This window comes from Bufo gargarizans, chromosome 1 (genome assembly GCF_014858855.1).
Source record: "Bufo gargarizans isolate SCDJY-AF-19 chromosome 1, ASM1485885v1, whole genome shotgun sequence".
Classification (NCBI taxonomy): Eukaryota; Metazoa; Chordata; class Amphibia; order Anura; family Bufonidae; genus Bufo; species Bufo gargarizans.
Genome location: NC_058080.1, coordinates 384,100,521 through 384,112,869, shown reverse-complemented (window position 1 = coordinate 384,112,869; position 12,349 = coordinate 384,100,521). Strand labels below are relative to the sequence as shown.

At 46.4% G+C, this 12,349-nt stretch overlaps 1 protein-coding gene across 3 annotated transcripts in view; it reads left to right on the top strand.

The window, feature by feature from the left end:
- CERS1 (ceramide synthase 1) overlaps positions 1-12,349 on the top strand; it is a 113,808-nt gene that overhangs the window by 83,525 nt on the left and 17,934 nt on the right. For all 3 annotated transcript variants that reach the window (XM_044285486.1, XM_044285493.1, XM_044285500.1), the window contains one exon: positions 10,372-10,520. In XM_044285486.1, coding sequence (XP_044141421.1) covers positions 10,372-10,520 — 149 coding nt within the window. The remainder of the gene's footprint in view (positions 1-10,371; positions 10,521-12,349) is intronic.

Below are 12,349 nucleotides of genomic sequence, written 5' to 3'. Positions count from 1 at the left end.
CCCAGGTGTCCCCCAACCTGCACGTCTGTTGTTCTGTCAGGCCTATTGGTTAATACTAAGTCCATTGTTGCCGTCCCTCTAGTCAGGTCCTGAACTAGTTGGGAGAGGTAATTGTCTTTAGTTATTGCCAAGAACCTGTTTTCTTTATGAGATATACAAGTTTCAGTTTCCCAGTCTATATGTGGGTGGTTGATGTCCCCCATAATAACCACCTCATTATGATTTTCCACCTTGTCTATCTCGTTTAGTAGTAGATTTTCTGTGGACTCTGGTATATTAGGTGGTCTATAGTAAACTCCTATTAGTAATTTCTTATTGTTTTTAGCTCCATGTATCTCTACCCACAGTGACTCCACATGTTCATGTCCCTCATTTATATATTCCCGGAGTGTGGGCTTTAGACAAGACTTTACATAAAGGCATACCCCCCCCCCTCTCCGGTTTTGACGATCCTTTCTAAATAGACTGTAGCCTTGTACATTAACCGCCCAGTCATAGCTATCATCCAGCCATGTTTCTGTTACATACACTTGAGAGGTTTATGTATATTTTTTACCCTACACCTTTCCTTCTGAACTGTTCTAGTCCCTCCTACCATTCCTCCCCAAGTCCTACTACCTTGGCCCCCGGTCTCTATCTGCACCCTCCTATAATGTCATTTCCCTACCCCCAGTCCCTAGTTTAAACACTTCTCCAACCTTCTAGCCATCTTTCTCCCCAACACAGCTGCCCCTTCCCCATTGAGGTGCAGCCCATCCCTACGATAGAGCCTGTTCTAGTTCTGGTAAGTGCAATTACATTGCCGACCATCATTGATATTGGCATTGCTTCACTAGGAAGTGCCCGGGCACTTTGTTTTTGTTTCTGGCATAAGTTATAGAAAATCCGGTGGGCGGCAGTAGGCTCACTCCCACTAAGCCTCACCACCTTTTCTCTTCATTTCAGAAAAGTGTCAGGAAGCTGAGAAAGTTGCAAATTATGGTGCAAATAGCTTGATAAATATTCCCCATGGCGTGCAAGTATTCTTGTACATAACAAGTGTTTTCTTTCCAAAACGTATGTTCTGTTGAATTCCCAGTCTGGCCTGGTTGCCATAGTTTTACTATTATAAAATGTAACTATTTATCAAGATATTTTTTTTCAACATACTTTATTATATTTTTATCTGTCTACCACCTACATACGCTACAGTAGTACATTTCACACATTTATTGATGAAGACCATAAACTGGTCTATCGGTGAAGTAGTAATGGAATAAGACTGGACGACTTTTCAGACAAGTCGTTCAACCCTTGTCACTTGGTATAGCTTTTGTGCAATTTGAGACACACACATTTCTCTATCTACATAAAGTCTTTGGAAATAAACTACTTATTGTACGTTCTTTGTTGACTTCCCACAAACCTTCCATTCCTGTGGGATGTGACTGTGATTGCTGACTGACCTCTACAACTCTTATGGCACCAGTGACAACACATTCACCATGCTTTAATAGTCCATTAACAGTACACAACAATATACAGTATATGCATGAACTAACTGGAACTGCCAATGCTGGAAACAATGCTGTGATTCATCGGGACGGGTTTTTTATTTTTTGTGTACATCCTACATGAACAATGCATATTCTGTGATGTGGTTACAAGCTTTGAATTCTGAATCTGGTATGTGTCCTTAAAGTAGTAGTACGCAGACTGTCCAAACTGTAACATTAATTTTTTCACTTAAGTTTTCCACTTCTACAGTACCAAAGTTTTCTGTGAACTGTGGGTGATTCGCTCTGGTAGTTAGGATAAAAGGGCGCAGTACAGAGGCAAAATGCAAGTTCGTAATTGAAACTTCAGTGTTTATTCACGCATGATGCCAAAACAAAACGTCACTTTTGCAGTGTTGGTGTTACTTCACACCCAATGGCAAGTTAATAAAACAAAAGTCAGAAAGTTAAAATACAGGCTTTAGACGGCCTGTTTCCCTGACACACGGGTCTCCACACTCCAGCCCAGCAGAGGACTCAGATCCCAGCACACAGACCTCCTGAGTTCCACTGTCAGACGGAGGTAATCCTCTCCACCTGGCAGTTCTGGCTGTTTTTTATGCCTGGCAAAACCCAGCCTGGAACGTGGGGAGTAGTCACCCACTCAGCACTTTGACTACTCCCAGTAAGAGCCATCCTGGATCAGCTATTACCGCCATGCTAAGTGCCAAAGTGTTAGACAGCAACTGCTGCTGACACATAAAAACTCCACCGAGGCCATGAACCTCGGTGACACGTACCTATCATCCACAATGATTTATTGTACCTTCTTGCATACCTCCCCATTTTGTTCAACCCTAAGGGGGTGAACACATGCCATATAGTATATTCAGGACAGGGCATCCGCTTTTCCCTGCAACCGGCCTGCCCTGTGTTCTACAAAGAACTTAAAGTTTTGTAAGGACAGGAACCACCTGGTGACTCGGGCATTTCTCTCTTTGGCCTGGCTCATCCACTTAACAGGGGAGTGGTCAGTTACCAGGCGGAATGTTCTCCCCAACAAATAGCGGAGAGACTCGAGTGCCCACTTGATAGCCAGGCACTCTCTCTCCACTATACTATACCGGGTCTCGGCTGGGATGAGCTTACGGCTGAGGAAGACAATGGGATGCTCTACCCTGTTGACTTCCTGAGACAGTAGAGCACCGAGGCCTTCTTCGGAGGCATTGGTCCGTACTATAAACTCCCTTTTTTAAGTCGGCCGTTACCAAAATCGGGTTAGCGGTTAGGCCAGCTTTCCGAAGGGAGTCCACTACAGCCTGCACTTTGGTTAGGTGACTTTCCCAGTCGGTACGGTGGATGACAATATCGTCTAGGTAAGCCGAAGCGTACCGACGTTGTGGACGCAGCACAATGTCCATAAGCCGTTGAAAAGTGGCGGGGGCACGATGCAGACCAAAGGGTAGCACCTTGTACTGATAGAGCCCTTCAGGTGTTATGAAGGCAGTTTTCTCTTTGGCAGCCTCCGTTAAGGGCACCTGCCAGTCCTAACCTCTCGATAAGCTCATCAACCCGGGGCATGGGATATGCATCGAATTTGGAAATCTCGTTCAGTTTACAAAAATCGTTACAGAACCGAAACGACCCGTCTGGCTTGGGTATTCATACTATAGGACTGGCCCACTCACTTTTAGACTCCTCAATGACATCTAGTTGCAGCATTAACTGCACTTCCTCCGAGATGGCTTGTCGCCGAGCCTCAGGTACCCGGTATTTTAACCGGATTTTGGCCTGAAGTTCTGTGACAATGTCATTCTGGATTGTGGAAGTGCATCCAGGGAGGTCCGAGAACACATCTGTGTTTCGACTAACGAACTCCCTGGCCTCCTGAGCCTGTTTAGAGGAGAGGCTGTTAGCAACTTTTACAGATGCAACCGCTTCCCTTGCATCAGAAAAAGGGTCTGAAACCTCTTTCCCTAGAAAACCTGGACTCGGGCTGTCTTCGGTAGAGGTCTCCCTATCCTTCCACGGCTTAAGTAAATTAACATGGTAGGTCTGTTCCGGATTTTGCCACCCTAGCTGGTATACCTTGTAGTTCACCTCTCCAACTTTCTCGAGTACCTCGTAGGGCCCCTGCCACCTAGCCAGGACCTTACTGTCCATGGTCGGTATCAGAACCAAAACCCGATCACCCGGGTAAAAATTCCGGACCTGAGCCTGCCGATTATAGACCCGACTGTGGGCTTGTTGAGCTGCCTTCATATGCTCCCTAACAAGAGGCAACACTGTCTCTGTCCGTTCTTGCATCTGGTTAACGTACTCAATAACACTTTTATACGGAGTGGGCTGTTGTTCCCATGCCTCTTTGGCTACATCCAAGAGACCACGAGGGTGTCTGCCATATAGCAGTTCGAAGGACGAGAACCCAGAAGAGGTCTGAGGTACCTCTTGCACTGCGAACATGAGATAGGGCAGAAGAAGGTCCAAGTCCTTCCTATCTTTAGCCACCACCCTTTTCAACATATATTAATACCAGACCGTTTGTTTGCAGAAGGTAAATGGACGTCCGTAGCTGTTTTATGTGCAGCAACCTACAGAGTTCCCTCATCACCTTGGACATAAAAGGGGTCCCCTGGTCAGTCAGAACCTCTTTATGTATCCCCACTTGGGAGAACATTTCCATTAGCTCCTTAGCTATCAGTTTAGCCGATGTATGTCACAGTGGCACCGCCTCCGGGTACCGAATGGCGTAGTCTAGGACGACTAAGATGTTTTGGTGTCCTCTAGTGGACTTCGGTACTGGGCCTACGAGGTCCATAGCGATACGCTCAAACGGTACCTCAATGATCAAGAGAGGTACCAAGGGACTATGGAAAAGGTGCTGGGGGCTAGTTGCCTGGCAGGTCGGGCAAGACTTACAGAATTCGTCCACCTCCCTAAACACACTAGGCCAGTAAAACCGTTGTAGAATCTGGTCCTGTGTTTTCTGCATTCCCAGATGACCCCCGAGAACATGTTGGTGGGCTAACTCTAACACGAGTTTGCGATAAGCCTGCGGCACCACCAACTGTTCAATGGGTTCACCCTGCAGCTGGTTTACCAGATGCAACATATCCTGCTGAACCACAAAAAGGGGGAACACCGACTCTGCCCCAGCTTATCGTGGTTCACCATCTACTATTAATACATATTCCCAGGCTCGGGATAGGGTGGGGTCCCGGTGTTGTGCAGTACCAAAATTATCCCTGGAGACATTGAGGTCTGCCAGCTCAGGCCCCAGCAGCAAATCCTCCACATCTCCCACCATTACACTCAGGGGGATTGTCTCCCCCTCATCCACCGAAGTGGTGGTCACCCCTACCGCTGGCCCTCTGGCTTTGGGTTCCCAGGGTTCTGGCCTCCCCCCAGAGCAAGGCCACTCTGCTGGGGTTACCCGTCTAATGGGTATCAGTCACTTTCATAGCAGGCCACAGTGCCGTGAAACCAAAGAAGTCTCTCCCGATTATAAGTTCGTAGTGTAAGTTTGTGGCAACTGCCACTTCGTTAATCCACCTGCCGGCCCCCGTGGTTAGAGACACCAGGGTGGTGGGATAGTCTTTTAAGTCCCCAGGAATGCACATGACCCCGACTCTTCGGCGAGTATACTCAGCGGACCGTACCAGGGGAGCCCTTACTAGGGACACCAGACTCCGAGTCCAGCAGGTGCTTCGCTGGAGTGTCTCCCACTTCCACCTGGCACAAGTGATTTAAAGTTTCTGGGGTACACAGCTTCCTGGCATATAACGACTGACGGAAGCCGTAGTTCGTGTCCATGGGTTCGACCTGATGTGAACAGTCAGCTCGTACATGGCCAGGCTCCCGACACCACCAGCAGACTGTCGGAGCCAGATCCATAGGGGGTACATCCTGGGCGGGTTTGGTTGACTCAAGTCGCCCGGGTCTATTGTGGAGATTTACAGGATTTAACTGCCTCCCTCCCAAAACAACCCCCCTGTAGAATCTGGGTAGCCTCATAGTGTTCCAGCAGGTTGACCATCTCATGAGCATTACCTGGAGAGACCTGGCCGATCCATTGCTGGAGAGGGGGTGGCAAAGCCCTCTAGAACATATCAGCCAATAGTCTAACCAGCATAGCCATGGGACTCAGCACCTCAGGCTGTAGCCACTTTTGCAAAAGGTGGAGTAAGTCATAATACTAGGGTCTTGCAGGCTCACTGGCTCAAACCCCCACTGCTGGGCCCGGACCAACACATTCACCCCCAGTCTTGCCAAAACCTCACCCTTCACTTTTTGGTAGTCGGCTGCTTGATCGTCCGGCAAGTCGAAATACACCCGCTGGGAATCGGATGCGAGGAACGGAGCGACGACCTCAGCCCACTGGTCTCAGGGTAGCTTCTCCCTTGTTGCCACTGTCTCGTACATCGCCAGGTAGGTTTCGATGTCGTTTATTGGTGTCATCTTAGGAATCGCCGCATGGACTGCCTTCCGGGCATCGTGGACGCTCGGGGTTGCTCCTGCTGTTTGTAAAGCCATCACGTGTTGTAGCAGCAATTGGTTGGTCTCTTGCTGCTGCTTGTTAGCCTCCCGTTGTTGCAGGTTTGTCTCTCGCTGCTGCAGATTAGCCTTCATGAGGGCCTTCACAACAGCCTCCATTTTGTCTTGGGACATGGGTTGTAATACCTCTGATTTGATGTATGACATACCACCTTGCTCAAAAATGCAAACCAAAAAATATTTCGATGTTCACGCCAGCCTCACTGCTAATGCCCGCATCCTCCACCAATTGTGGGTATTCGCTCTGGTAGTTAGGATAAGTGGGCGCAGTACAGAGGCAAAATACAAGTTCATAATTCAAACTTCAGTGTTTATTCACACATGATGCCAAAAACAAAACGTGACTTTTGCAATGTTCAAATACAGGCTTTAGACGGCCTGTTCCCCTGACACACGGGTCTCCGCTCTCCAGCCCAGCACAGGCCTCAGATCCCAGCACACAGACATCCTGAGCTAAGCTGTCAGACGGAGGTAATCCTCTCCACGGGCAGTGCTGGTTTTTATGCCTGGCAAAACCCGGCCTGGAACGTGGGGAGTAATTACCCACCCAGCACTTTGACTACTCCCAGTAAGAGTCGTCCCGGATCAGCTATTACAGTCATGCTAAGTACCAAAGTGTCAGACAGCAACTGCTGCTGACACATAAAAAACAGCTCTTACTCCACCAAGGTGATGAACCTCGGTAACACGTACCTATCATCCACGATGATTCCTTGTACCTTCTTACAGAACTCATATGTGTAAAAAAAAATCCTGAAGAATATTGAACACATGAATTTTAACCCTACCTCTATCAATCCTACCTCTTCCTCTCCTTGCAGTGCTGAAAACAACATCACAGACCTGCAGTGGGGACCTACTCCCCTTGCATCGCAACAACTGGCCATGTGACACAAGGGAAGCAGGTCACTGCTGCAGCCTGTGATTGGCTGCAGTGGCCATTTAATAGGTGTATTTAGGTTTAGATTGCAGCACAAAGGCTAGTTGTGCCGCAATATGCAATCTCACCCTTCTCACACCAGGTCGAAAAAAGTGGGCATGGTGGGGGAGAGGATGGGCGTAGAAAAAGGTCTAAATGTAAGACAGCTAGGAGGCTTTTTTTACATTTAGAAGCTGCGGTGGATCCGCCGAAGTTATGAAGGGGCTGGCACCTCTTTATAACTCAGGCGGATCCACCGCCAGCTTAGTGGTTTATTAACTCCCTGTTGTAACCACATGAAGGAGTGGTGGCTGTGCATGTATGTGGTCCTATCCACTAAAGTCTGTAGGAATTACATAGACAGATGAGCCAGCATCTCCCATGGACTGCACTGGAGAGAGTCACATAAATGCATGGCCATCTCATTTGGATTGGTTATTATGGTACTTTTACCAATCGTAATGGTTTAAAAAAGATATATGTCTAGGGAAAAAAATATACAAACCACGATGAGCTGTAAACAACTGGGAATAATGAATTACAATAGATTTTCAGGGTTGTGTACTGTGGACAGTACTTTTTTAGGATAATTTGTAGAAGAGTCTGGTGTTTCCTCTGCAGTGTGACTACCAGGGAAATTAAGCATTGCAGCTGAGGACATGGGTTGCTAGATGGCCGCTAGCACATTCACAATACCCAGTCCCCATAGCTCTGTGTGCTTTTATTGTGTAAAAAAAAACAACGATTTGATACATATGCAAATTAACCTGAGATGAGTCCTGTCCCCGAGATGAGTCAGGGACAGGACTCATCTCCGGTTAATTTGCATATGTATCAAATCGGTTTTTTTAAACACAATAAAAGCACACAGAGCTATGGGAACTGGGTATTGTAGATGTGTAAGCGGCCATCTAGCAACTCATGTCCTCAGCTCTGTTCACAAAATCCCGGTGACGGGTTCCCTTTCAAATATGACTAGCATAAAAGCATGATTTAAACAATAGGTCATTTTCTGTTTTGGTGGGCAGATACCCAGAGCGCTGCCCAAGCCCTCCTCTTGGCCTACAGCCAGATATATAAAGATCTAATGCTCTCAGCATTATTGCTAGGAGCATCAGGCACTTATGCACCTGGCCAGTGGCCGCAAGTGACCTCCTGAATTCAACTGTATTGCCATCCTCAGAACAATTATACAGTTTCATACTGTGTCACGGGTGGCAGTGTTTTGTGTTGCACTGTGGTATCTGGTTTTGCTGGAGCAGTATGTTGTGCTGCACTATGGTATCCGGTTCTGCTGAAACAGTATTTTGTGCTACACTGTGGTATTTGGTTCTGCTGGGGTGGTTTTTTGACCTGCACTACAGTATTGCTGGCCCTACCTACTTTTGTTGCCCCACCTTCTGTCATTTTGGACCCGCCTAAAACATGGGGCTACTTTTAGTTTTTTTTTCCAGCTCCACTTTAAGTTCCCAGTCCGCCCCTGACTAAGGCTACATGCACACAACCGTTCCATTTTTTGCGGTCCTCAAAAAACGGAAGCCGTCAGTGTGCCTTCCGCAATTTGCGGAACGGGCGGCCCATTGTAGAAATACCTATTCTTGTCCGCAAAACGGACGAGAATAGGACATGCTTTATTTTTTTTGCGGGGCCACGGAACGGAGCAAAGGATGCAGACAGCACACGGAGTGCTGTCCGCCTCTTTTGCGGCCCGATTGAAGTGAATGGGTCCGCACCCGAGCCGCAAAAACTGCGGCTCGGATGCGGACCCGGACTGCGGTCGTGTGCATGAGGCCTAATACTGTTGAACTTTGCACTGTTTTAAGAATACAAATTCCAGTCTTAAAGGGAACCTGTCACCTCTACTATGCTACCCTCACTGAGCATTTCTAAATGTTCATTGTGTTACCCTAAACATATAAATTACACTTTTAACTTCATTTGCAGACGAATTCAATAAGTATTATGCATTTTTGTACTTCCCGCCTTTTATGCAAATTAACATAAAAGAGTCATATCTTACTTGTGTGACCAGAGAAGAGTCATATTTTCAAGCTCTGACTCATCTCAGGTTCATTTGCATATGTATCAAATTGTTTGTTTTTTTACACAATAAAAGCACACGGAGCTATGGGGACTGGGTATTGCGGATGTGCTAGCGGCCATCTAGCAGCCCATGTCCTCAGCTCTATACCCAAAATCCTGGTGACAGGTTCCCTTTAACATCAGACAAATTTACTATTCACGTGCATGTAGATATCTGCCAGATTTACACCAGAATTCTGTCCATCCGCCAGAATTTCTTTCTGTGTGGCAAATTTGTGTCCAAGCTTCAGAACTGTGGTATTTGTGCCACTGAGGAGCAGATAAGTGAGCATGGTGATTACTAATACTGTCTAAGGCCTCATGCACACAACCATATCCGTATTGGGGTCCACAAATCGCAGATTCGCAAAACACGTATTCCAGCAGTGTGCATTCTTCAGGTTTTTTTTTTTTCAAACTTTTGTAGAAATGTCCTACATGTTCTAACTTTTTTGCAGGGCCACGGAACGGACATGCGGATGCAGACAGCACACTGTGTGCTGTCTGCATTTTTTGCAGCTCCATTGAAATGAATGGGTCCGAATAAGAGTATAAACTTAGACAGTCTAAAACTGCACCGGATTTATCATAGTGGCTGAGGCTGACTGATAAATCTATTGCAGCTTTTCTCAATCTAGGAGTTGGCTTAGTTTTACTCCAGAAAATGTGCCAAAATTATTACCCACCCCGTTTCACACTAAGCCACTCCGCCTTCCTAATAAACCACGCTCTTTTGTTGGACAAGACAGAAAGAGGTTAGAAAAGTGTCTAAAACTCTTGATAAATGTATTGCAAAGCACAAATTGTACCAAAGACTGGTGTCTTTTTAATAATAAATCGGCCCCAATATGTTTTTCCAACAGCTTCAGATTAGAATACTTTCACATCTGCATTTTCAATTCCGCTATTGATATCTCAATAACGGATGAAAACGCTTCAGTTTTGTCCCCATTCATTGTCAATAGGGACAAAACTGAACGAAACGGAATGCACCAAAATGCATTCCGTTCTGTTTGGTTGCGTCCCTATCGCGGACAGAGCATTTTTCTGTCCGCGATCTGGTGCGGATCCTGACACACAATGTAAGTCAATGGGGACGGATCCGTTTTCTTTGACACAATAGAAAACAGATCCGTCCCCCATTGACTTTCAATGGTGTTCAAGACGGATCCGTCATGGCTATAGAAGTACATAATACAACCGGATCCGTTCATGACGGATTGTATTATTGTAATGGAGGGTTTTTGCAGATCCATGTGAAAGTTGCCTTACAGAAATTTCGGTGAGTGTCTTTAACCAGCGGTTTCCACTTTTCCACCGTATTTCTCTTTCTTTTCCCAGTACATTGTAATGTTTGTTGGGAAAGTGCTGACGGGCCAGGTTAAAGAAGTTAATGATGTCCGAGAATATGATGTTTCTGAAGATCAGAAAATGGGTGTCAAGGATCACAGCAAAACACCCCCAAGGCACAAGGATACCATGAATAGCAAGTAAGAACAAAACAGTTTTACCAGTGGGTGGTGGGTCATGTCATGAAAGCAGATAATGTATGTGTCTCACATTTTGGGGGTCATTTATTATGACTCCCTACAACTGAAACTGGAGTTAAAGGGATTCTGTCACCTGCTTTTAGCATTTTAAGCTGGCACCATCGCTATGTTGACTAAAGTACCTTATTTCCAGCAGTCTTCTTTTTACTTATTTTCGTTTGGTAGTTTTGATATAAAAGCGATTTTTGTTATGCTAATTAGGGTCCAAGGTGCCCAGAAGGGTGTTTTTTTCAATCTCCGGTGCCCAGTGACGCCCCCCTGCAGTGCCCAAGACAGCCTCCTGATCATCAAAACACCTCCCACAGCCCGGCAAATGGTTCCGCCCCCTCCCCACGTCATAATCTACCTTATAGAAATGCCCCATCCTCCTTCCTGTCTGCGGCCAGAAAACTCGCGCAGGCGCAGTACCGCCTGCGGCCTGTGCGATCATCACCGTCCTGAGGGCAACAGCGCTCAGGTCACATCACTGGGCTCGGCGCATGCCCAGTGAGACTTTTGAGGCTGTTGCCCTCAGGAGATTGATGATCGCGCAGGCGCAGCCCGCAGGCGGTACTGCGCCTGCGCGAGTTTTCTGGCCGCAGACAGGAAGAAGGATGGGGTATTTCTATAAGGTAGATTATGACGTGGGGAGGGGCGGAACCTTTTGCAGGGCTGTGGGAGGTGTTTTGATGATCAGGAGGCGTTCTTGGGCACTGCAGGGGGGCGTCACTGGGCACCGGAGAGTGAAAAAAACGCCCCTCTGGGCACCTTGGGCCCTAATTAGCATAACAGAAAAAAATCGCTTTTATATCAAAACTACCAAACGAAAATAAGTAAAAAGAAGACTGCTGGAAATAAGGTACTTTAGTCAACATAGCGATGGTGCCAGCTTAAAATGCTAAAAGCAGGTGACAGAATCCCTTTAAAGGGGTTTTCCAGGTTTTTAATATTGATGAGATCAAGATAGGTCATCAATATCAGTTTGGCGCGGGTCCGAAATATGAAGCATTACCGTGCCTTCATTGAAATCAGTAGGTTATCTGTGTAAAGCATAGGCCTCTTTGGTCCTCCAGTTTGAGAAACGAAGCTTCTCTCTCTGTTTTTTTTTTTTTTTTTTGCTGTGTTCCTTCTTCTCTCTTATGTCCTGCATATATAGTAGGGACTTCAAGAGTTCCGAATTCCCAGTATCTACAGAAGTCTGTATTTCAACTGCATGTGGAAGATAAATGTAATTGCTGATAAAAGGATATCTCGTCTGACATTTTTATTTTATTTTGGTAGACAGCTTTGACATTTCTGATAAATGTACTTTATGTGCAGGTGAATTCTGATAATAACATGCATGGCTAACGGGAATATTAAAGTTCCGGCATAAAAAAGTTGCCGACCCAAGGTTTTATAACACCACTGCACCTGAACAGGTGGAAATTTTACCCCATCCTTGCTACTTTCCGAACAGGGGGTCTGCTGTGGGCATGGCCATATGCTACTGCACATATATATCTCATGGCACTGTATGGTTAAAGGGGTTGTCTCGCCTCCAGGATGTGCCAACAATGTCAGATGGGCGCAGGTCCCACCTCTGGGATCTGTACTTATCTGTAGAATGGAGCTCACTGCGCATGCATGGCCGCCTTTCATTTATTTCTATGGGAGTGTTGAAAAATAAAGAGGGCTGGCTTAGCTATTTCCAGCACTTCCATAGAAGTTAATAGTGTGGAGGCTATGCTTGCATTGTGAACTCTCCACTAATTTCCAAATGACTTTCAAAAATAGACAAGTGTGCCACA